A 27,427-nucleotide genomic window follows, 5' to 3' on the forward strand; every position below is an offset into this window, starting at 1 on the left:
CGGGCCTAATTATTAGGGCGGGTCACAGCCGAACCAGACCAACATCCATCTTACAGTACAAACACCGAGATACACAAAACACCTCACAGTAACACAATACACCTCTGTAATGCCATCACATTCAAACTCACAAAAAAGTACACATAGTTGTGTCACAAGAACTCATAAAATTTAAAAAATAAAATTTTAAAAAAGATCTCATAAAACTGAACTTCAATGAAGTTCACTTCTGTTAAAGGGATACTCCACCCCAAAATAAAAATTTTGTCATTAATCACTTACCCCCATGTCGTTCCAAACCCGTAAAAGCTCCGTTCGTCTTCAGAACACAATTTAAGATATTTTGGAAGAAAACCGGGAGGTCTGTGACTGTCCCATATACTGCCAAATAAATAACAGTGTCAAGGTCCATAAAAGGTATGAAAGTTTTATTTACTGTTTATTAACTGTTATTTATTTGGCAGTATATGGGACAGTCACATGCCTCCCGGTTTTCATCCAAAATATCTTAAATTCTGTTCTGAAGACGAACGGAGCTTTTACAGGTTTGGAACGACATGGGGGTAAGTGATTAATGACAAAATTTTCATTTTTGGGTGGAGTATCCCTTTAACTTTAAGCATTGTTATGTTGGCGTGCTCCTAAAAGCTGAGAAAATGATATTATCCATGCTGCAAAAAAGTTTAAACCAGCCTAAAATGGTACGCTGGTCTCCCAGCCTGGTCTGTCGGATGGTTTTAAAAGGTTTCGGACAATTAACAGCTGTCCGGTTTGGGATACCATTTTAAACCAGATTAAAAACATGCAAACTAGCTTAAGATGGTTCAAGTGTTTTTTCCCCAGCAGATATATATAGATTTACAGTATTTGTTTTTTACATCTTTACCATATATTTCTACATAATTACATACATTTATAGTATTTCTACTGTACAGTAAAATATTGATTTATCTTGCACTCAGGGACAAATTGTTGTCCAATCAAAGAGCATGCTAACACAATACACTAATGCCATTATTAAAACTCAACAAAAAAAGTACATTATTGTATGTTGCAAGATAAAACAGTTGGAAAATTTTAAAGACCCTTTAAAATTGACGTTTTGTGGTATTAAGCCTTAAAGGGATTGTTTACCCAAAAATGAAAATGACCTCATGATTTACTCACCGTCAAGCCATCCTAGGTGTATATGACTTTTCTTCTTTCAGACGAATATAATCTAAGTTATATTAAAAATGTCCTTTACAATGGCAGTGAATGGCTATTGATTTTTTGAAGTCCAATAAAGTGCACCCATCCATCATAAAAAGTACTCCACACAGGGGGTTAATAAAGGCCTTCTGAAGCGATGCATTTGTTTAAGAAAATTATTCATATTTAAAACTTTATAAAACATAATCTCTAGCTTCTGGTAACTACGTCCCACATCATCCGCTGGAACACCACTCTCTCATGAACGAGCGTACAACAGTTAGTGGAAGCTAGAGATTATGGTTCATAAAGTTTTAAATATCATATTTTTCTTAAACATATCAAATCACTTCAGAAAGCCGTTATTAACCTTCAGAGCCATGTGGAGTACTTTTTATGATATAGGGATGCACTTTATTGGAGCCATCAGCAATCAGCAGCCATTCACTGACATTAGAAAAAGAGCCAGGACATTTTTAATATAACTAATATAACTAAGTCTTACACAACTAGGATGGCGTGAGGGTGAGTGAATCATGGGGTAATTTTCATTTTTGGGTGAACTATACCTTTAAAGGCCTAAAAAGTTGACAAAATTAACCTTTTCATGTTTATTTAAACAGTTTAAACCTAAAGTTCCCAGCAGACACATACTGTAGATATATATTTTTTTTACTTCTTTCCATTATTTTTCTAGATTTACAGTATTTCTACTGTACAGTAAAATATTGATGCCTCATCTTGCACTCACAATTTTTTTCCCCCAATTAAACCCTTGCTTTCAGTAGCAAATCATTCTAGCGGCTGTGATGAAAACTAGATTATTCAAACTTTAAAGGCCTTCTAACCTCAGGATAGCGCTATGATTGTGTGTTTATATGTGTGTGTGGTTTTGTATGACAGCCCCACTAATCAAACAGCGGTTGGTTTGCAGAGGCGTCTCACTGTATGGCGCAGACAGGGCTGTTTTACGCACAAACGTGCTACATTCTCTTCCTTTTTGAAGAAACGGTCACATGACCATGCCTCGTCACTACAGCAACCACTCAGGAAAATGAAAAGGAAAAAGCAGCCAATTTCAGACACATTCTCCTGAAGTGACCCACAGGTAAAGAGATACTTGTTCGCCATCACCAATTTAGGTAGAACAGGAAATTATTAATTTTGAAGGGTGCCGGTCTCTTGGACCATAGTATGGTCAGTGAGTTCTTGAGTGTGTTTATTTAGAGAGAACCCACCATCATCCCATGCCAAGATCGCGCCGCGGTAGTTTTACTTTGAAACCCCTGGTCATTGACGTCAAAGCTGGAATTTCGGAAGAAGAAATGCTTCGCAGCCAAAGCAACAACAACACGGCCATCACCGACCCATTCCACACGACAGGACAAACGGACGTGAAGCCAGTTGGTCTTGGCTTGGGATCACACACCCTCACACATCCGCCAATACCTGACCATTTCGAGCAAAAGAATTCATCTAATAACGTGCCTCCAATTTAATCTGAGCCTTGCAGTCTAAATACAGGAAATCTCAAATTGTTCCCTGACATTCAGAAGCACACGGACGGAGGAAATCAGGACATGCTCCTTGCAACTTTAAACACAAATCACACAAACAACACGCATCTACACTGACCTTTGCAGGTCTTGCCGTCGGGCTGAAGGGTGAAGCCCACCGGACAACTGCAGCGCACCCCGGTGGCCGTGTCCTTGCAAGTGCGATCGCAACCGCCGTTGTTCACCGCACAGGTCTCTGGGTAAACAAACACACAGGATGGGACATGCAGAGGAAGTAAGGAAGCATAAACACAATTAGAAATCACTTTTCAACAGTTGTTGACAGCATTAGACACGGTTAACTAAGAACTAAGTGAGGATGTGCAGTTGTTTTGAGAGCTAGGCTTGACCGCAACTATTTTTTTTTTGTTGTTTTTTGGAAAGTGCATGTAAAAAATTAATCCCAGTGGGTGCAGCTGGTGGTTTATTAGGAATCAAGAAACTAATACAGCACTTTAACTTAGAAGATGACAAGGTTCATGACAGATATAAAACACATACTCTATGAAATCAGAACCGTCCCTCAGCCCTCCTAAAGCCAAAGATAAAGACTTCCTTGGCAACTTGGTCAATCAAAATGTGTAACAAAAAAAGGGAAAGAGTTGTGCTTTTTCCTGAGGTTAAAGTTGACAGAGGTGAAGCCAGAAAACAGATATCGTTTGGGTTGAGGGTGGAAAGCAGAGGGTTAGTCTTGTCACATGAATGACTGTGGAGAGAAAGTCAAAATAAGCAGTTAAACTGAGAAAAACATTGTGTTTTACTTGCATTTAAATGAATATAAAATTGTTTTACTCATATATGAAATGTAATCTATTAATCTTAATATGCAACTAAGGTTCCAGATGCTAATTTGTCTTCTAATGTGATGTCACCATACAATCATGTTCATATAAAACATAATTTTATGCAAAAAAGCCACATATTTGAATGAGATTTGTCAGTAGCTCCACCCACTGAGAAATCTCATTGGTTCAAACTCACTCCACACTACACATCAGACGTGTTCTGATTGGACCAGATTTTATGCCCATAATCACACCTGGTTAGCACACGGTGCAAGGTTAACTACAACGAAGTCTGATTTTCCAGGTCAGATGATTTACTGTCAGGTTGGGAGCCAACATGTCCATTTGGGATTTTTGCTTTAAGCCATCATATTTGCTTTTTGTTGACCACACAGTCCAAGACAAAGACCCACAGGAAATTTGGCTGAGGACACAAAAGAGTCAAGGCGTAGAAGATCTCCATCCAAAACAGGACGTTTTTTTTTTTTTCTTCTGTGGGATGGGGGAGTGTATGAAGCAGCTTTCTGTTAATGATTTATTAAGCATGTCAAAAGACCCTGTTATTAGAGTCTAATGCTATGGGCAATTCAACTCCTCCAAGAACAGCTGGACTGTCTTTTGCCCAGGGAAATGTACATGGGACACGCAAACAACGTTTGATTGAGTTAGCTGTGAATGTCTGCACCAAAAGTCCTCAAAAAGGGGTGTGGCTAACTCTAAATGGGTGCAGTCTTCCGATTGATGGATTTGTATGTTTATATATATATATATATATATATATATATATATATATATATATATATATATCTCCACGACGAAAGATGAAGATTCCTCAACCATCATGTTCTTGTTCGCCGCTCCTTTTGGCGCATGGCCAGATAAAACTAGAAGTCCACAGACGAATGGAGAGAATTTGACTGAACGTCCCACTACTGAAAAGCGGCCCTTCTTTGGGAGGTGGAGGAAACTACACAGGCCTTCCTCACATCGAGGGCTTCATTGCCTTCAACAACTTTCAGATGAGGTGATAAATCCGGTCTGTCCACCATCTTGAACATTCGGTGCCGAGAGACAGCTGGCCAGAGGTGTGTGACGTTTATTTGGATCATGCTCTGGAGGTCAACGCATCATAATCAGCCCCTTTCCACATGTGCCCAACACATGGCAGTTTATCAAGTTTAATCAAATTCCCCCCTGCTGCTAAGTGACCACCTTTTAAAAACACCTCCTTGTGGTCGGTGTCTCACTTTCTTTTCTTCTTCTTCTCCTCCTCCCCAGTCTCTGGGTTTCCAATCATGCCTGGGTACAAAAGCAGCTTTCTTTCTGACACTGACTTTCCAGTTTAATTTGTCAGGATCGGTCACATCCTGGTGCTGTTGGCCCCAGCTGTGACAGGAGGGCAGGATGAAGCGGGAATGCCGAGTGTCAAATCTAGCATTCTCCTGTGGCTCCTGTGTGATAGAACACACACACACTTGCACAAACACTCACATGCAAAGCCAAGCTATTCGTGCGAATCTGTCATAATGGGCCCATTTGTGTATCATGAAACTTGGAATATGATATTAGACGGGTGAAATAATGAGGTCAGTGAGTTAGACGAGGATGACATCACATGTGACTTGTCGACAAGTTCTTAAAACTCTTCACAACCTCTTCACAACTTTTGACTATGTATTAAAAAATAATGAAAAATTTGTTATAATATAATATATATCATAAAATAATTATATATATTATATATTTTTAAATCATTTTATATATATATATATATATATATATATATATATATATATATATATATATATATATATATATATATAGTGCTTTGCGAAAGTATTCATACACCTTCATTTTTTCCCCCACAATTTGTTGTTGCAGCCTTACTGTATGTTAAACTGCTTTAAATTACTTTTTCCCCACATCAATCTACACTCCGTACACAATAATGACAAAGCACAAAACAGATTTGTGACAACTTTGCAAATTTATTAACAATAAAACACTGAAATAGGTTAAAAAAAAGTATTCATACCCTTAATTCAGTACTTAGTTGAAGCAGCTTTACAGCCTCAAGTCTTTTTGGGTATGATGCGACAAGCTTCGCACATCAGCATTTGGCAATTATCTGCCATTCTTCTCCTCGCCTCTTCACCTCTCAAGCTCTGTCAGGTTGGATGGGGGCTGGCAGACATTTTCAGGTTTCTCCAGAAATGTTTGACTGGGTTCAATCCAAAGGCTATGGCTGGGAAACTCAAAGACATTCACAGAGTTGTCTATAAGCCACTCTTGCTGTGTGTTTAGGGCCATTGTCCTGTTGGAAGGTGAACCTTCTGTCCAGTCTGAGGTTCTGAATGCTCTGGACTGGGTTTTCATTAAGGCTATCTCTATATTTTGCTGTGCTGAGCTTTCCTTCTACTCTGATGAGTCCCTCAGTCCCTGCTGCTGAAAAACAGCCCCACAGCATAAGGCTGCTACCAGCACACTTTACTTTTAAGATGGTGCTCTGCAGATGATAAGCAGAGCTGGTTTCCTTCAAACATGATGCTTAAAATTGAGGTTCATCAGACCAAAGAATCTTGTTTCTCACAGTCTGAGAGTTCTTTAGGTGCTTTTTTTGCAAATTCCAAGTGTGTTTTCATGTGTCTTCACTGAGGAGAGAATTGAGTCTTGCCACACTTGGTGGAGTGTTGCAGTGATGTTTTTCCTTCTGTAGGTTTCTTCGATCTGCATATATGATCATGGAGCTCAACTAAAGTGACCATCAGCTTCTTGGTCACCAGTCTAACCAAGGCCCTTCTCCATCAGTTGCACAGTTTGGCCAGGAGGCCAGCTCTAGGAAGAGTACTAGAAGTTCCAAACATTTTCCATTGTGGATAATGGAGGCTACATGCTTCTGTGAACCTTCAATGCAGCAGAATTATTTTTTGAAACTCTTCTTCAGATGTGTGGCCTGACACAGCCCTGTCTCTGAGCTCTACAGGCAGTTATACATCAGGGCTTGGTTTTAGCTCTGCTATGCATTTTCAGCTGTTAGATCTTTATTGAGAGGTGTGTGGCTTTCCAAATCAGACTCATTCAAATGAATTTGCCATAGGTTAACTCCACTCGAAGTGTAGTAACATCTACAAGTGATATGAATGTTCCTGAGCTAAATTTCAAGTGTCCCAGAAAAGGTTATGAATACTTATGCAATGGAATTGTGTTTTTTACTTCTAAAAAATTTCCAAAGCTGTTACAGACCTGTTTTGTGCTTTGTCATTATGGTATATGGAGTGTAGATTGATGTGGGGAAAAAAAGTAATTTAAAGCAGTTCAGCATAAGGCTGCAACACAACAAAATGTGAAAAAAATTAAGGAGTATGAATACTTTCGCAAGGCACTGTATATATATTAAAAAAGAGCATAGAGATCATATACAAAAATAAGAAAATAACTTTAAAAAGCTCCAGCCCATCCATAAAACATTCCTAGGCATTATATGATTTTAAAAAGGAACAGAAACACATTATAGGGAAGAAAAGAATTAAATATCAGCTCAAGGGGGGCAGCAAACTCAAACTGAAATGAGGGAGAAGCAAAGGAGGGTTAACGTTTTGTCTTTCTTCAACGCAGCTACAGTACTACAGGGAGGAGAAAGTAATGTCATAAACCAAAGACACTATTTCAGAAATTATCAAAGAAAGAAGGAAGGTGATAAATATTAAAAAAAGAAAGAAATTTCTGCATCATCAGGTTCCTGGGTGTACCTAAAATTGTCAAAAGCAATAGGTAGTAAGAAATGTACGAACCGAAAACTGGACTGATATGGTTGAATCATTGTATTTTTTGTTTTTACATTATAATAAAAATTAGCCACTTATATGATGAATCTATATATATATATATATATAGAGAGAGAGAGAGAGAGAGAGAGAGAGAGAGAAAACAAATGAGCCCTCTATGACCTCATTGTTCAAAAAAGGTGTCTGGTCTGTCCTCCCAAATACTTTACAAACAGTTTTTCTGCCATGCAAAGGCAGGTCTGTTGTCTGTCTGACAACATCTTGGCCTTGGTTCATGAATTCAAGGACAAATGGCTAAATGGCTGATATATATCAGGGCTTTAAGTCTGTGTGAGTTATCTTCTCTCTCTTAGGAGAGCTAACTGTAGCAAACGGACTGGAAACTAAAACTTTATTCTGCATTTCTGTTTGGCACCCTGGAAACGATCATTCTTCTATTAAAGACACATTACAGTCAACATGAAACCAAAGTTGACCTATTTACTTTCTTAATACATTCTTGGTCTTAATGTGAGCAATTCATCAATGCACAGTATTATTGTTAGAAAAAGGCATCTAATAGAAAAACTTGCTTTGGCTGTATGATTTTCTGTTAAAGGGTCATGAATTACACCATTATACAGGTAATTTTTTATTTTTCATTTTTCCATTTTTACAGCCAATTCAAAGTAGTGGGCATTACAATTTTTTTTCATATTAATGACAACAATTTTTTTGCATTTTGATATTTAACATCCATTTCTCATGACCTTTCAATGCTGAATTGATAAAATCAAACCCTACATTTTTCTAATTGAAGCTCGACTCATTTAGAAAAGCGTAAGTATGAAAGTAAAATGGGTTTGGCAATTCATGTTGACTTTAAAACAGGGAGAGCATGGAGAATAGAAACACTCTTAATGGTGAACAAATTTACAGACACTAAGTTTATGGAGTGCAGATGACAGAGGGTAAATGCGGGCAGATGATAAATGCCGATGTTTAATTTTTTAGAACACATACTATTAATAGAGTGTAAAAAATGATGTCAGGCATCTTCCGCTGTGGTTCACCACAGCCCACACCATCCTATGATGTGGAACGGTCTGAACCAACCCTCATGTCATTCTTCTTCCATAAAATTATCCTGCCATTATTTTCAGTATTCAGCCCACAAATGTTCCTCCAGTTCAACTAATCACTGTCTAAAACTGGCCTAATGTTGAAGTCATACAGTGAAACGCTCAACTGGAAAAGCGAGGATTGGTTTACTATCCAGTGTAGAGGCAATCCAGTGTCATTTTTGTTGGCGTCTTTGGAAACGGGAGTGGATGGAAGCGGTCAGCTGTTAGTCGTGTTGTTTTGTCAAAGAGAAGAGGCGACGGCATCGAAGACAGTTTGAGGAGAGTGCAAAAGCAACCTTGTCATGTTTGAAGGGACATTTCTCTAATTTGTAGTAGGGTCAGACACAGAAATATTGAATGAGTGACCTCGGGGGAGGGGCAAAGGAAAGCAAAGCAACTCAAACAAACTAAAGGGCAGAAAGAAACGAGGGGGTAGAAGCACAAGCGCCATGGCAACACATAGAAAGAGGAAGAAAAGAGTTACCCATAAGTAGACGACGTTTCACCCGCTTGTCCACATCAGCTACTGACGTGGCATTGAATTCAGAGCTCTCAATTGCAGCCTCATCTTTCTCTAAAACACAAGTGACAGGGGACAAACAGGGAGGAGTAGGTTAATGAGAAGCCCAATGTCCATCGCCCGCACAGACAGCCCCGCTACAGGCCGACCCGCCTCTGGCGACACGCCCCCGCTGACGTGGACGTAGACGCCGGGACGCGGGCTGCCTGACCATCTTGGCGTTTGAGCCCAAACCAAAGCCAAGAGGCGTAAAGCCATGAAGAAGTGCAAATAACCCTGTTAGAGTGTTAATCACATGAACAAATAAAAGAATATCAAGATCTCCCGAAATGAGGGGGAAAACGAACATGGGAATGTGGGAGGAGCTTAACAAAAGGGGGACAGGGACTGGACGGGAAGGACTGAGATTGACAGTAAGATGCTGTTTCCGTTGTAGTTCGTCTTCCATATCAAAAGGCCACTTGTTTACCTCAGCAACAGAGAGGACGAGCAGTGGAGGAGGGAGAGAGAGAGAGATAGAGATACAGAAACAGAAGGGGAAGGATGGATACGAGTCAAACTGCGTGATCATGAGATGATAACAAAACAGGACACAGAAAGGACACTCAGTGACAGAGGAAGAGCTGAAAGGAGGATGACATGAGAAGGATGGAGGTCTCATGGTGGGATCCATGAGAGGAAGGTGGGGCATGCCGAGGGGTGGATGAATGAAAGAGTCTGGGGCAGCGCTGGTTGCCTGTTTGTCTATGGAACACATATTACAACTGGCTTTGACAGTCGAGTCAATGCAGAAAACCACTTTCCGAGTGTAGGGAATGGCCAGGCGCGTGTCGTGAGGATGGTAATGGCTTCCGAGCATGCAGATACAAGCACGGGATTGGTGTTAGAGTGTAAGGGGGTGGGGTTCTGGGCCGGAGGGAGCCAATCCTGAATGGGTGGAGGCAAGAAGGGCCAATAAGGATGTGGACGTCTGCCTTAAAGGGACAGTTCACCCCAAAATGATTTCATTATTTCCCTGTTCCAAAACCAGTCTGACTTTCTATTTTTGGTAGAACCCAATAGTAGATACTAAACAAAATGTTCACACTGCTCCCTTCTGTTAAAAGAGAGGGGACAGAGGCTGTCAAGCTCTAAAAAACGCACCATAAATGCACAAAATTTGTGGGTTTCTGAAGACATAAGTTTTTGTTTGCATAGATTCAAATATGGTGCATCAAGATGTGTCATGCCAGGTTTAATGTCAAAGACATACATCTTGATGTGCCATATTTGATGCCATATTATAACCTTTTTATTAAGGAACAGACCAAATGCTAAATCTTTATTTGTTGAAAGTCATCTTATTTGTGTTTGCATAAATTAAAAAAAATGATGCATCGAAATTGAGACCTGTGAGTATTTTTTTGTGCTTTTTTTGAAGCTTGACAGCATTTGTCCCCATTTACTTTCATTGTACGCAAGAAAAGCAGCATGAACGTTCTTTCTCTTTTTTTCCCACATCTTCTATTGCATTGCACAGAAGAAATTTAATCATAAAGGTTTGGAACAACATGAGGAAGCGCAAATGTCTAAGGGTGAACACTCCCTTTAAGATCAAGCACTGAAAGTCTGTTTGTCCTCCCGTCTTCAGTCACAGACTGGAGGACACTAGAATAACGTTGGGTGCACAAGTTTATATAAAAATCTGTCTGTACTATTTGTGTTTATGATTTGCGTGTATACAGATTTGGCTCTGACTGGCCCCATTTAGAGGACTCCACCAATCAGAGGTTGGAGTGAGTGCGATGTCACAGAAAAAATAAACAAATAAGCAAAAGACAAACTTATCAATAATCCACTACCTCTAATGTGACTACAGTAACCTTTACTATTACTATTAATGTTTTTTACCAATAAAGAAGGGAAAACAACGGAATAGAAAGAAATTTCACACGGACAAAACCATGCAGGCGAATGACAGCTCGTGCATTAGTGTGAGAGGACAGGAAGTGAGCCGATAAGAAGAAAGCGAAAGTACAGGGAGAAGGAAAACATGCAACTGGCAATGCTCTAAATGAAAAAAAGAGTGACAGATGAAAGTGGAGTGGAGGCCAGTTTTGCATTGTTTAGTGACTCTTTTTATTCAAGGTTGCAGATGGGGTTGGTTCATGCTTGTTGTGGGAGTGGGTCAAGGACGAGGAGATGCCATTGGCTGGCTGATGTCAGAGGGTCAGGCAGGGGGGCGGAACTGGTGTACAGATCAGCTGGTCAGAGGGGATGCTGTTTTCTGATTGGTGGGGGCACTACAGTTGATCAGGCTGCAATTGAGAGGTGCGTTTAACCCGTTTTACCCTTTCTTTCTTGCATTCGTTAGTAGATTTGCTTATAAACCTCTTTATTCCAGTCAGAATCACCCTTTAAATTGCAGACAAGACAGGCAATCAGTAACTTTCACCAGAGAGGCAGGAGGAAGAGCAGGGACCCCATGAGACAAGGCACACACGGGAGCGAAAGGGGGATCCTAAAGGAGCGCTAAACACAGGGAAAGACCAGACCCACACAGCACAGCTAAACACACAGACCACAGCAAGGGTCCAGAGAGACAGAGAGAGAGGTAGAGGAGGAGGAGGAAGAAAGGAGGAGAGGGGAGACAGGGATGGGGTGGGAGCAGTCTCTACACTCCTCTTCTGGTCCCTGCGGCTGTTTGGTGTCGCTCCGTGGAGGCTGGAAAGGAAAAGTTAATTGAGTTTGATGGGAGAGAGCTTGCTCCGGGCTCCAAGCTGCCAGAGAGAGAAGAACCAATCCAGTGTACGGCAATCAGCAGGTACAACAAAACACAATTTTGTGCTTATGATCCTGTGGCCAAAAGAAGTGTGTGTATACAACCATAAAAAATAGCTGTTTAACAGATTCATATTCATTGCTAAAAAGCTAACTATAAAGCCATAGTTCACTCAAAAATCAATATTCAGTCATTTTCTCACCCTCATGTCATAGCAAACCTGAATGACTAACTTACTTTCTTCGTGAAACTAAAGAAGATAATTTTTCCCCACACACTCTTAAGGTACTAATACTTAAAGGTCCTCATATTTACCTTTAAGGGGTCCAAAACAACAGTGGACCCTATTTACTTTTTATTTAATTAAAAAAGTTCTTTAAAATATATTATTTTATTCTTCCACAGAAGAAAGAAAATCATACAGGTTTGCAATAACATTTTCATTTTGGGGTGAACTATCCCTTCAAACAGTGCAATCTTTCTTTCATTAAAATATTTTGTACAACTTAAATAGTAGACCACATGAGAATAAGTCAAAACAATTGCACAATAAAAGCTGTTTTACTCTACAAGTCACCTCGTCATTTTGAGACCACGTGACCAGCCAAATAGTACTTATTTTTTTCTCTGTAACCATCCTGCTAGACAATTTAGCTTGTGTAAAACCTAATTATAAATAAAACATTTGTGCATTTGCATCTATGCCATTAAGTTCAAGACGACTGACATACTGGCACAACATAAACAAAGTGCACCTTCAAATACACTTTTAATGTCACTAAAGATCTTGGAATATGTGAGTGTGAGGATCTGATTGGTCCCACTGCGGTGCGGTAAAAGAAATGTGAATGTGTTTCCCTTGCACTTCTGATGACTGATGACCCTTCACTTGCTCACAAGCCCATTTGAGCCCATTAAACTCACCTGCCAACTACAAAGTCTCAATCTCCTCGTTGCAATGTTTTAGTCCCAGCTCATGTGCACACACACTGTCTGGAAGGTTTTATGCTTACGCACACCTTGATTAATGATAACGACTGATCTAAATGTTAAACTTGGGCCATACAGTATGTAGTCTCGTAACAGGAAGTTCACTGAGGAGACAGCAAAGACTTGTGAGAGCCAAATGACATAAAAGATGCTCTTTGGAACTCATGCACACACGCTGGCACAACAACTCATAAAAGCCAATCAAACATCGCAGAGGACATGAGGTTCATCCTAAGAAAACAAGCATGAAAATTAAACTTACCTGCAGCGGGTCATTTGTTTTTCCGAATTTCAAAAGGAAGAGAGAACTGAAAAAGAAAGAAAACCCCCTTTTCCTCTTCATTAATGAAGTATTGCCCCTGGATGCAGCTGCACACGCATGGCGTATAAAGTTTTCCCTTTCGGCCAACTGGTTGGCTTTTCCACCATTATCAGGATGATGAATGTGTTTTGCACATAGAGAGCTCAGCGATGAAATTCCCATCATCAAGCTCATCTTCCCAAACCAACACAAGTACACACATCTCTCTCTCACCCAACCCATCCTTACGTACTTTCGCTAGAGCAAAGGTACTTCAGAAGTCTCATTTTCTGCTCTAATAGTCATATGGAGCTGTGTGCGTGAGACAATGAGATCATGAAAGCCAGACGAGAAGATGAATGACCAAATTAGCGGTGTCGCTCCCTGAGTGTCAAAACTAATAGGCTTTTCCATCATTGAATTAGCCGCTAACCGCTAAAGCAAGCATTGGAAATCACTGCCATCCAGATTTGATGCTCTCATGAATGCCACAGGGGCTGGGATTTGCAGATGAAACAGGAAACATGAGGTCAATCTCTAAGTTTTCTCTTCTCGTCATCGTTACTAGCGACAAACCAGTCAAGTCATATTTAAATGCATGCACATTTATTTAGAGAGCATTTTTAATGGATTTTGAAGTGTTTTTTGGACATTTTAGTAGCTTTATTAGACAAAATAGTTACATTTCTCTTAAACATCTTATAAAAGTGAATGAAAACGGGCTGTGAAGCTACAAAAAGGTACATACGCTATATGCACTGATATTAAAATTTTGTCTGATACTGATGATTTTTCTACATATATGTTACAAGAATATGAGTATATATATATATATATCTTATATATATATATATATATATATATATATATATATATATATATATATATATATATATTCAGTTGTTTTTTAAATGGTACAAGTAAATTAAGTCATTATAACATTATAATCTACAATGCAAAAATGAATAGTCCTTCTGAAATAAAGATTATATTTAATAGTGTTATGGAACTATTCATAAATTATTCATGTTTATTTAACTTTGAGCATTTGGCAATCTAAATGTAGAAATATGCTGCATTGAGCATGCACAAATATAAAAAGCAGTATATTCCATATATCATGCATCCCTACAAAAAAACACTATAAAGGTATATGCAAATATTATTTGCATTTGTGCACATTAAACACTGTGCTTTAAAACCACACCAGATTTATTTGTGAACAAAAATGAGATTTGAGACTTTGATGATTTGTAACATTTATGGTGCTTTTCTATTACTTTTGTAGCTCAGCAGCCTCCACTCATTGATTTCACAGTATGGGAAGAAATGTGCGAATCTCCTTTCATATTCCACGGGAGACAAAAAGTCATACAGGTTTGGCATATTATGAGGTTGAGTAAATGATGGCAGATTTTTCATCTTTGGGTGAACTATGCCTTTGCTTCATGACTGGAGGACGCTACAATGCATATGTTTATAGAGTCTCGAACCACAAGCAAGCTGTTCGTTCCTGGATGCCACATGGGCTGGGATGTGGGGTGCTCGTCTTTGAGACGTGAGGCCAAACTTTGGGGTTAGTCGTACCCAATGCACTCTCTCACCGCAGTGTAACCCTAACCTCAGTAAACAATGATATGGACCAACCATCCAGCCTACAAAAAAAAACTCCTTCAACAAACATTCTGTCCAATCTGTCAGAAACAGCCTTGCACTTATAACCCTGGTAAAGCTCACTCACCTCACTCTCTCCCCTGTGCTCATTGTGTAAATACAACGAGGCCAAGGTTTCCATAAAGAACTTTGCAAGAAGAGCTAAACGGCACTGTGTGTGTGTGTGTGTGTGTGTGTGTGTGTGTGTGTGTTAGAGAGAGTGACTTACCAATGCAGGTCTTGCTGTCTGAATGCAGGGCATATTTCTGATGACATCCACACACGGGCCCCACGTCGGTGTCATCGCATGTGTGCTGGCAACCACCATTTCCATAGTTACATGTCACTGGTAACACACAAGAACTGTGAGGAGGGCTAAAAAGAAAAGTGTACTGCCATGGACACCCTATTAATCAAGGTACATATTTAGTCATGGACAGATGGAGAAAAATGCTAAATAAAAATGTATATAAATTTTGTATATTTAAGATAGAAAAATAAACTTATGTCCAGTAATATGTGCAGTATCTTTTGTTGTTGTCAAAGTGCTTTGGCTGGACAAAGAGACTGACCAGATATTTCACATCTAATACATTGTGCAATACTTGGATGAACAAGAATTTCAAGGACTTTGGTCCACGGTTTTCCCACTAGCATTAAAAAAAGAAGAATGACGAATTGTAGATGAAAGTTCTCCAGATGTTCAGGCCAGAGCCACAGCACTATAACTAATATGTCCTTGACAGATCAGTGGCTGAGGTGGTTTGTTTAAGGAGAGATCAGTATTAGAGGACAGACTAAAATCAATCCGTAAACCTGTTGTTTAGCTTTGATGCCACCAGGCGTTTTCCTTTGAGATGTATATTGAGAAGCCAACTTGTGGCCAGAAGGAAAAACGAAGGGATTTTTCATACCACTTGAAAAGAATCTAAACAAGTGTCATTAACTTGGATGAGATCAATGCATACATGATAACATTATAATTTGTAGCTACATCAATTATAATTATGTGGTCATTTTAAATCAAGTATTTTTTTCCCATTTATTAAAGGTTTTATACCTGAAACAAGTACAATTAAAAAATACTATTAATTAATACAATGAAATTTTATATTAAAAAATTTAATTTAATGAATATATATATATTCTGGCCAGGGATTGCAAAATTTAAGTATGACATTTTTAGGATTCTGAGAGAGGCAACAGATTGATATTTGTGAGATCAGTAATTTCGGTAAGCTGATACATACATTTGCAGTCACGCTGATTTTCAGCTAGCTCAAATCCTGGGCGGCACTCACACGCCACACCACCTTTGGGAGTCTCTCTGCAGATATGGGCACAGCCATGGTCCTTATTCATACAGTTCATCCCATCTGCCAAAAGAAAGACAGTGACAAAAACAGAGAGAAACCTGAGTTACAGTCGCGAAATCTTCCCATTACAAACACTCCTCTGACAGGCTCCTGGAGATGAGCGTGTGATTTTAATGAGTGGTGTAAATTACTTTAATGTTCCTGCCACAGGACCTTTTTTCACACACAGAACAACACTGACACCGGCTGACCCGTGGAAGCACACACAAAGACTCTCTCTCTACGGACAACATGCTCAGAAAACATCTACACTCCTTTTCTCCTCTTTCATTTTTCCCTATTTTATTCTGAGATTGCAAAATCTCTCCTCCTGTTTCACCCACAGGAATAATTCACCCACGAATGAATATTCTGTCATCATTTACTTACTCTCAAACCCGTGTGACTTCATTTCTTCCAGAGAAGACAAAAACAGAAATTATGAAGAACATACTGGTTGATTTTTTTCAAAGCAATTATTGGCTTTCTAATTGTATTTATTATTAAATTATGTATTATAATAATAAAAAAATAAAATAGAGCCATAATGTTTCAAAATAAGACCATAAAAGTATCATAAAAGTAATGCACTGTATTCCAAATCTTCCTGGTATATGTTCACTATGTATGATAAATAGACCAAAAAAATCATTAAAGTTGAACAAATCTTCTCATTAAATAGTTTTTGAAATTTTTTGGAGCTTTTGTTTAATTTATAAAGCTTCAAAACTCTTGATGGATTCATTGCAAATTGAAATGCAATCAGTGTATTTTGTAACAGTATATTTTTTTGTGTAATTATACAGTGCCGCTCAAAAGTTTTTTATCATAAAAATTTTCTTATTCTAATCAATTCAACAATTATCTTGTGCTCAAAAAATACACATTTATTTGATAAAAAATACAGAAGAATTTTGTGAAATATTTTTGAAATATAAAATAACAGTTTTCTATTTTTTTTAACTTTTGATTCATCAAAGAAACAAAGAAATAAGTATCACAGGTTCCAAAAAAATATTAAGCAGCACAACAGTTTCAACACTGATAATTAATCAGCATATAAGAATGATTTCTGAAGGATCATGTGACACTGAAGACTGGAGTAACAGCTGATGAAAATTCAATGCTGTGTCCCAGAAATAAATTATATTTTAAAGTATATTAAAATAGGAAACAATTTCACAATATTATTGTTTTTTCTGTATTTTTGATCAAATAAATACAGCCTTGATGAGCATAAGAGACTCCGTAAAAAAAAAACATTAAAAATCTTACTGATCCTAAACTTTTGAACAGCAGTGTGTAAAAAATTTGCATTTCAGAAAAGGCCAGACATTTCGATTTGCTTCTTCTTTCCCTCTGATCTTGTACATAGAGTATAGCGCCATTCTCTTACATAGCATCTCACCATTCTGAGCGAATCCTCCTATTTTTCTAAACAAAATGATAACATAAAAGCCCTGAATAAAAGACACAGACAAGGGATGACAGAGTGGAACTGTTGGGCTTCTCTAATGGACATCCTCCCCATCTTCAGGCCAAACAATGAGAAAAGAATGTGTGTGTACACAAAAGCAAGTCTCCGTGGAAACATGGTGGGTTCTTGCATCTCTGCCCCCTCTGTAGCCTCTTCAGAAGTGCTAAGTGCTCTCAGGACAGAGGCTTGAGTGGGACGCTTTTCTGTCAGCATTCTGGAGGACACCTTGATGTGCCCAATTAACGTGGACTTTTGAGAGGTCGTCAAACCTTTAAACGACAAAGAGATCTGCCACATTTCTCACCCAAGAGTAAGAGAGTGTGAATGTGTGTTACTATGAAGCATTTTTACTAGCAACCTTTACTCTAGGCCTGCGACTGGCAGACTAATACTACAATGAGACTTCATTAGGCCGCACAGGTTTTGGCGGTGTTTTAACTGGAAGTGTTGGAGATCAAATAAGACCTTCGGCCCAGCTAAAGTTTTAAACGTGCCACCCGGCTGTCACAAGAACACAGACAGGAAGGAAAACTAAATATTGACCCCTTTCACCTTAGACTGTCATTCCTCCATCTGTGTATATCCACAGCAGCACTCAAGAAAATGTGAGAAAAAAAGTCAATTACAGGAAATTTTAAATGAGTGCTTGAGAGAAAAAGACAGCCGGCTCATGCACATGTGTGTTTAATATCAGTATGCACTCTGTGTGTCCATGTGCTCTGTTACCCATGAACCCACCACTTAAAATAAGTGCTCTAAAAGCCCCAAATGCAATGTCAAAAGGGAAGCCACCTTTTAAAGTCTAACGTATAATAATTTATACACCAATTACAGTACAGCTTAACCCAGTGTTTCTTCTGGCCCGAAGAAACACTCTCAGGTGTCCATAGATGGACAGAATAGAATGGAATCTGTCTTTGTAGCTCTGAACATCAACGTAATGTTGATAAATTTGAAGTAAAAGACCTCTGAAGGCGGCCCCACATCCGACAACTCTTTATAAGGGTGCAAAACTTTTGTTTTAGCAGGTGAGGCTAACACAGAAATATTTAGGAGGAGTCCATGTGATTTGGCTGGCTTGTTAGATTGGTGTCAATGTGAAATAAAAATTCTATAATCTTTAGAAATAAAAAAATTCTGAACTTTCTGACAAGGAAACAAATATGAAAACCTGCTCATCTTTGTGCTGTTTCTGGCAGTGTGTAGCACCTACTACTCTGCAGGTTCTTTCGAAACATCTAAAAAGTTTCCTTTTTTAATCATTTTTTATCATGCAAATCATATCTAAACTGTTTGTTTGGTACATTTTGAAGTAAACTGGAGTGGAAAACCAATCTTACTCATTTAATATGCAAAAATGCAATTTTATCTTAAAGACACAGTAGCATGCCTAATTCTAAAGTTCATAGAAAGGGTTAAAAGGGTAATTAAAAACTAAATTATGACTGTTTTGGAAACACACACAAAAAATTATTAAAACTATGAAAATTACAATATGACCCCCTGGCTAACAGGAAGTGATGCAACCATTTTCCACAGTAACAGTAAAACCCTGGTTAATATCAAGTTTTAAGGGATAAATCTTTTCTGTCATTTTAAGTAACAAATGAACTTTAAAAATCAGTTACCTATACGTAAGCGTGTACACACATACACAAAAATATCCACAGGCCCCCTTTTTCCCATCTCTTGCAAATGCCATTTTAATTGAAATCTGTCAGACTTTCAATCTCTCTCCAAATGCACAATGCTATAGGTACTAAGCCATGAATTTCAATGAGGCTCTTTTTTCACCAGCAACCATTGATGTCCTTCAACTGAAAACAGCCTTTTCCAAAAACCCTCCCCAATCTCTTCTTCAAACACAAGCTTTCTTAACAGCTCGTCACAAGTTCTCTCTCTCTCTCTCTTTCTCTCTCTCTCTCACACACACACACACACACACACACACACACACACACACACAAGCTTATTAATTACGGTTAACATTAAAGTGGACCTTTTTCTGGAACGTTCCCCAGCTAACCCAGTGACCCTTAATGATGTCACAGTGACTGGAGAAAGAGACAGTATTCCAGTGTCTGTGTGATTCTATTCTCCCTCTACGTATGTCTTTTCCTGAACCTGAAGGTTTACAAAGACCTGGTGACTTTAGTGCGATCATACACTAACACACTTTAAGCCTCTATCCTGACAAGGTGCAGCTGTTTTCTTCAGTGAGGAAAGAGTCAGATATAGCAAAAGAGAGAGAAAGAGAATCTGAAGGAAAAAAAACACCACAGCTGGACCTCTCATCCTGCACACCTCTACCAAACAGCGATGGACTGGAGTTAAAAATACAACCAATGATTTGTATCTGCTATTGCAACACACAGCAAATAATTCCCCAATATTGTAACTACCACATACATTTAATATTAACTGTGAATTTTATTAAATTCTTCATATAATAATTTTAGAGCATTTTAAAATACACATTTATAATTTACCCACATTTTAGACATATTGTATTGCATATCATAACAATTTTGATTTATTAAAACAAATAAATAGTTTTAAATGAATTTAATGACTAAATAGTATAACTAAAAAGATATTACTACATTATCAGTGTTATTTTAGTGTCAAGATACTATTCTGATTTTTATTAACTTATTGAATACATTTTATTTTTATATTCCATTTTAATCTTAATTTTAGCTTAAGTTTTATTTATTTATTTTTCATTTTAAGTAGTTTTTTTTATGTCAATATGGTTTTATTACTTTTATTTAAGTTTTTATTAGTTTGCTATTTCAGTACAACAGGTTAAACTAAATTAAAAAAAGAAAGGTTGCCTTGGTAACTAGCTGAATAATATTCCATTTCCATTTTAGTTTTTAGTTAACTGTAATAAACCTGTTAATAAATGTATAACTGAATAAAGGAAGAAATGAACAAACAGTAAAATAAATTTAAATCAAAAAACTGAATCCTTAATTGATTTGGTTTACAAAACCAGTCTGAATATCTGATACTGAACTGATCCAGTTCTCGAGCTCTGAAAGTGAAAAGTGACTTACATCTGAGTCTATACACAAAGCTATTATATGGCTTTATAAGACTTAGTGTGTACTACAGTGGACATTTTTTTTTGCTACTTTGTGCTTTTGCACTTTTTTTGAAGACTTATTTAAAATAAATTCAGACAGAATTCTCCCTTTGGGGTGAGAAGTCCTTTTAAATGATCCAGCCTGAAATTATTTTCGTCTTTTAAATCTAAGTATATTTGCTTTGTATGTTTAAACAGGTTTCGACAGCTGGCTCTCAAGTCAAGGGAAAAGTTCCGATGCTCCTTATAGCCAGTCCATCCCTCCTACCAACATGACTCCACCTGCAACAGTCAAAGTACATCGCTCTGGAAAAAACTGTTAGGGAAAAGACAGAGAGAAAACTATAAAAACAGAGCAAAAGAGGAAACGCAGAAGCTTATGAAGGTTACTTCACCTCAAAAGCTAATATTTAATGACAGTATTTATAACCAGCGGAAGACGGTGGGCATGACCTTCAGTGCCCACTCGCTGTCAGCACCTCAGAGTATATGTGCATGTGTTTGTAAGCCAGTGTGTGTGTTTGGTACAGTTCAATCAAAGTTCTTCCATCCTAAAACTGGCCCAAGCTTCGACCGTGAGAGGACTGAAATAGTTTTCTCAGCAAACCACTTAAAACACTTCACTTAAAGAGTCCTAAATCATTCACCATTTCATGTAAAAAAAAAAAAAAAAGCATCACTAGGACTACAAGCACAACTATGCTCGTGCCCTTTGACCTCTGCCGTGACCCTGCAGGATTCCACCATCAGAGCAGGATGTTTGCTGGCTACTCGGGACAAGAGCGGGTGGCAGTGTTCGAGTGAAAGGTTTAAAACAATTACATGCACACACACAAACTCAACTGCTTTCCTCCCAAGACCATTCCAGTTTAATGCTGGTATTTTAATGAAAAGAGCATAAAATCTATTATTACTGAACTGTGTGTGTGTGTGTCTGTATGTGTTAACAGTGGCTTCATTTTACCCACTTCCTCTCCTCACACACTCCAAATAAACACATTGCCTTCTACTGTTTATCCTAATGTTTCATCCCACTCTTCATCCCACCTTTTCTGATATTATCCTCCTCGGGACTCAGATTAAGAAAGAGAGAGAATAAAAGGAAAAGAGGGCGAAAAGAGAAATGTGACATTTTTGATACAGAGTGGACAGATTTTTCTAAATGTTTGTAAAGTCATTCAATTATGTGATCAAAATACAGTAAAACAGCATCATTGTGAAAAATAATTACAATTTAAAATAACCATTTTCTATTTTTATAGTATATCTTATGTTGAAAACAGCTGTGTTGCTTTAAGGGTCATGACATGGATTTTTTTTTGATAATTTTAATTTGTTCTTTGAGGTTTACTTATAAGAAGTTTTTTGCACAAAAAAAAAACAAAACAAAAAACAAATAAATATGTGGAAAAAATGATTATTTTCAATGCTCATTCTGACCCTTTGTCTCAAACGATCTGTTTTAAGGGACGGGTCCTTTAAGGCTTGTCAAAATTTATTCCTAAAGCACATTTAAAAGCAACATTGCTTAGGAAACCGTTATCAATGCCCCCCCCCCCCCCGCCCCCCCTAGCTATTGCATGTGAGTGTTTTGACAACGTGATCAAAATAAAACGGTCATTTACAGATAAAGCATTATTAAATCATTTACTTTACTGCTTACCGCTTACAATTTCACCTTTCAACAAATGTTTCTTTGTGAACTCTCCATGACACTGTGCCTCATTTACAAAACAAAACGCTCCGAACAATCCTCTGACACGATCCAGGATGCCATTAAAAATAAACTATCCAATTAGAAATATTATCCTATTAAAAATACAGGGAAATTTTGTTTCTCATGTCATGAACCTTTTAATATCTTTGTGGTAACTATGATACATTTTTATTTTCAGGCTTTTTTGATGAAGAGAAGGTTCAAAAGGAATATTTATTTTGTGACATTATAAATGTTTTTTTACTTTCACGTTTGATCAATTTAATGCATTCTTGCTAAATAAAAAAATATTTAAAAATATACATTTTACTGACCCCAAACATCTAATATATAGTCTATCTGCAAGGGTTTTAACTCAGAAATTTCCAGCACCTTCCAATGCCCGTCTAACTGAGATGGTTCCCAGTTTTATAATTGAATGTTCATGTGCAGATGTGATAATGTGTCTCTATCAGGGTATGGAAGGTGTGAAAAGGACTGCAGTGTGTGTGTGTGTGTGTGTGTGTGTGTGTGTGTGTGTGTGTGTGTATACGTGTGTTTGGGTCGTATTCCTCTCATATGCTCATAAATCATCAGCCTGCATTTCTCCGCCAGCGTCTGAGCAGTAGAGGTGGCGCTGGGGTGAGCCAACGCATTAATGATTTTTCTCAGACAGAGAGAAAAAAAGAGAGACACGTAGATAGGCCTGAAGCTTGTCATGTCATAGTGTATAGGCAGAAACATCACTTTCGTGCATGCATTGTATGTATAGTGCTTTTTTGTCCATTTGGGAGCTTGGTCACTATATACAGGTCAGTTTCAAATTTCTCTTCTTGTTTCACATGAAAAATAACAGAATACGGGTTTGGAATGACACGGGGGTGAGTAAATAATGGCAGGATTTTAATTTTTAGGTGAAATATTCCTTTAAATATTTAGGAAAGGTTCTGATTCATTCACACCACACTGCCAAACCAATTGGTTACCTCTACCATTCCGAGTCCGATGAAGCCGACGGGCTGTTGGCAGGGCACAAAAAAAAGTAAAGTCCTAATTTACAACCCACCAAGAGTGCCAGGATTTCAGCGGTTGAGAAGAATTTACAAGGTTATTATTTTCACAACATGTGGGGACATCTTGTGCCATATTTAAAATCCCATTAGGAGCCAGGGATTCGTTTTCAAACTGGACCGCTCGGATAAACAGCAGCATGATCAGGTCTTAAGGAAATTTATGTATGAAATTCAAGTCAGATAAAGTTTGACTAGGTCCGAAATGGCATTCAACAAAGTATTAAAAAAAAATAGTTATAATATATATATATATATATATATATAGATATATATATATATATATATAGGTAATATGTGTCCTTACAGATGCATAAATATTACTCTTCAACCTGCTCTCCATTACAGAGAGAAAAAAATACAAGCAAATGAGGGGAACTGATACTGCAATAAAAAATAATCTACAATCTGTTTCTATCCAGAGCGGGAATAGAGATGACAGAAAGTGAAGGGTTTACATTCACTAGGTTGGAGCAGAAACTCAGTTTATAACTGTGTAAACTAGAGGGATCCAAAAAAACAATAGTCACCCTTTCCCAGAAATAGATTTAGACACAACTATAAAAAAGAATAATGAAAGAAAAAAATTCACAGACAACTCACAGCTATCAGGCTTTATCGTTTCCTTCTGTGTGTATACTTGTGTACATGTGTCTAACTATTTCAACTCGCTGCGATACACTGATGAATAGACAGATTGATGGATGGATAGATTGAGGAATGGATGGATGGTCCTTTCATCCCTCAACCTGTCTTTCTACCTCTGTCTGTCTATCCATCACTAAACCTGTCTATCTATCTGTCAGACAGACAGATAAACAGATAGATACCATATGATTATTTCTTTATGCATATTCATAAATAGACCACAACAACTGCTTTAAACCACATTCTTTCATAAACTATATGAGGTGTTGCAGAAGTGGACATACAGTAAAACGGTGACCCACACAGGTCAACAGAACTGACAGAAGCCTTAGTCAAAAGAACATGGCCTCTTATAGAGCTCTAGTTTTCCATGGCAGACAGACGGCGCCAATGTCACACACACACACTCATATGACACTGCGCTAGACTCAGGCCAGTAGGACGCACTGGTGAATGAAGAATTGTAAACACACAACACCACAGATCTCTCTCACACACATATACATAAGTCTTAGACACGAGCCAATGGGCCATACTGGTGACAGACAAACTGTAAACAAGAAACATGCACACATTCAACACACAGATTCCCAAACACACACTATTGATGAGTGAAGGTGATGAAAGAAGGTGAGAGGTTCATTTAGGGTGAGATTAAACGTGTGAAAGCTTGCCTGTTTGTAATCAGTGTGTCTGACTGTGAGACCAAGGCAGATGAGGAAGACTGAACGCGGGCTTAAAGGTGCAGTCTGTCATTTCTGCACCACTAACAGCACCAAACGAAATTGCAAACGATGGATGAAAGCTGTTGTTTCTATCCAACATTATAAACTCTATTTTAAATTATTCATTTATTTTTGTTATGCAATTTTAATAAGCATTTTATGTCATTTTATATTGTTTTTTTAGGTAATCTCAAATTCTTAACAAATTATACATTTTTATTATTATTATTTAATAATAAAAATAAATCTTGGCATTTCCATTGAGTTTCTGCTATATCACAAAATATGCCTAACAATATGTAGGTGGAAACATGGATATTGTCTGCATACTGCATATATTCTTGATCTGGTAGTCTAATCTGATTGGCTGACGTTTAACCTTTATGGTTTACAGCCTTTTGTGATTGTGTGCGAGTACCTCAACTCTTTATTGCTGTAGGATTATTGACATCTGTAAATTATTTAAAGATTTGTATGTCAAATAGCTTATATTTAATTAGTACTGAATCAAAATAATAAAATAAAATACTTGAAAATACTTTTTTAAGCATTTAAAAAAGCATGAATTTCAAGGATAATAATTGGCTCTTTTTTTATATTATTTATTTATATTATATTAAGGTTCTTGTCGACTTTGAGCAAAACTGTATTCCTCATACAATTAGTAGATTTAAAAGATGCCCAGTCTTTCCAGTGGAGAGTTTCTGATTCCTCTTCTGTTTACACTGGATATATAGAGCTGTCTGTCTGTCTCTGTGTGTGTGTGTGTGTGTGTGTGTGTGTGTGTGTGTGTGTGTGCATGTAGCGTGCAGAGCCATCCAGGACTGCCATAGCACATCAGTTTGCGATCCACAAAAACAACCCTTTAGCTTGTTTACAGACAAGTACACAAATGTACCACGCACTCACTTAAAAAAACACAGTACTACAGTATTTACCAAAGTTTAGCTTTTGAAGTAAAAATACTACTTGCCGGAGCAGAGATTCAGCAAAAGAGTTATGGGCTTCCTAAAATGCAAATATGAAGCATTTCTGTTTCTCTATCCCACTTCTTATATTCTGTATTTTCTGTCCAGCTCCTGGCTGGCTCTATCATTCTCCTCCCTCTCCAATCTTCTCCCATATATATATATATATATATATATATATATATATATATATATATATATATATATATATATATATATATATTCTGAACAAAGCCTTAAAACTAGGAGACGATGAAAAGAAGGGGGTCGTACACTCCTCTCCACATTCCACACATGATTGTGAGAGACATCAAAGATGCGATAACGAAGCAACCCACTCTCATTCATGACTATGTGTGCGAATCGTTTAGATTTGCGTAGTGTGTGGGAATGCCTCCACCTCGACGTGGAGAACCATCATTAGTTAAATCTGACAGGCGGAATGAGAAACCACAAGAGGGCCGCATGATGTGCACATGCACACGTCATGAATTCAAATGTCACAACCGACTTTGCCAAGCATTTGAACCGAATGCACCATGCACACACAAAGACGTGCCTACTGGCCGCCTGCACATTCATGCCTTCAGCTTCGACCTCTGACCTTCAGCTCTGTCCATGGTTCAAGACAAGTACAGAAGTGAGATGTCGCTGAATTGGCTGTTCTGAAGCCACAGTGAGAATTATAGAGCACACATGGACACATGAAAAGAATATGAAAATAGCCCAATGGGACATGACAATCTTTCACCAGCGAGTAATATCATCAATAACAGTGAAAGTAACAGACTATCACAACTTTGATGTTTAGTATGGAATTACATTTGTGCCACAAGCATTGGACTTTACTTTTCATAAATATGTCACAAACAGTCCAAAAATAGTGTTTATTATAATAATAACAAAACACTGAACTGCACATCTTAAAATGCATGATAATATAATACACCCATGATATACCCTGAAAAAGTTTTATTATGCAGTTCTATATTTTTTATGCATTCATACCTGACTTGCATCTTAAAGTGTGTATAATTTCATTTTTATAATAATTTGATTAATTTATTTTTAATTATGTTTTAAATAATTACTTTTTCAATAATAATAATAATAAAATTTTAATGATAATCAAAATTATTTAATAATGAGAGACCAACATTATAAGTTAACTTTCTTTTGTTATCGTCTTTTTATTCTTTAAAAATTCAGTAAATGATACAAATTTATTAAAATGCAGTTAGATTTTTATGCATTTATACCTTAACTTGCAGTATAAAATGTAATTAATATAATATAAAATGTAATTAATATAATATAATATAATATAATATAATATAATATAATATAATATAATATAATATAATTTGATCAGTACTCCAAAAGTTACATTCAATAATTTTGGCACAAATTTAATTACATAATAGAGCGGGAATTTAGACCAACATGGCAAAACTACAAAAATAAGCTAACAATGAAATGACTGGCTCATCTAAGCAGGACAAAAATACAGTATTAACAGGATGAGACTCACCATCTGATCGGTGGATACAGGTGTGCTGGTTGTCACTCAGGAAGAAACCATCTTTGCACTGGCACTCGTAGCTGCCCATGGTGTTCACGCAGATCTGCTGACAGCCGCCATTGTTGTCCAGACATTCATCCACATCTAAAGAGACACAAACACACGGTCATTACAAAGCACTCAAACACAGTCATTCAAGCACAAGGATCTGGGCAAAACCACCATGCTTT

The 27,427-nt window shown here is 37.6% G+C and overlaps 1 protein-coding gene across 2 annotated transcripts in view; it reads right to left on the reverse strand.

The window, feature by feature from the left end:
* The window catches only part of LOC109055995 (signal peptide, CUB domain, EGF-like 1), a 67,441-nt gene that overhangs the window by 20,503 nt on the left and 19,511 nt on the right, over positions 1-27,427 (reverse strand). The window contains exons 4-8 of one of the 2 annotated variants that reach the window (XM_042721754.1): positions 27,207-27,341; positions 15,896-16,021; positions 14,875-14,991; positions 8,905-8,994; positions 2,827-2,943 (exon numbers count right to left, since the gene is read on the reverse strand). In XM_042721754.1, coding sequence (XP_042577688.1) covers positions 2,827-2,943; positions 8,905-8,994; positions 14,875-14,991; positions 15,896-16,021; positions 27,207-27,341 — 585 coding nt within the window. The remainder of the gene's footprint in view (positions 1-2,826; positions 2,944-8,904; positions 8,995-14,874; positions 14,992-15,895; positions 16,022-27,206; positions 27,342-27,427) is intronic. The other variant, XM_042721755.1, reaches the window with a different exon arrangement.

This window comes from Cyprinus carpio, chromosome B4, assembly GCF_018340385.1.
Source record: "Cyprinus carpio isolate SPL01 chromosome B4, ASM1834038v1, whole genome shotgun sequence".
Taxonomy (NCBI): domain Eukaryota; kingdom Metazoa; phylum Chordata; class Actinopteri; order Cypriniformes; family Cyprinidae; genus Cyprinus; species Cyprinus carpio.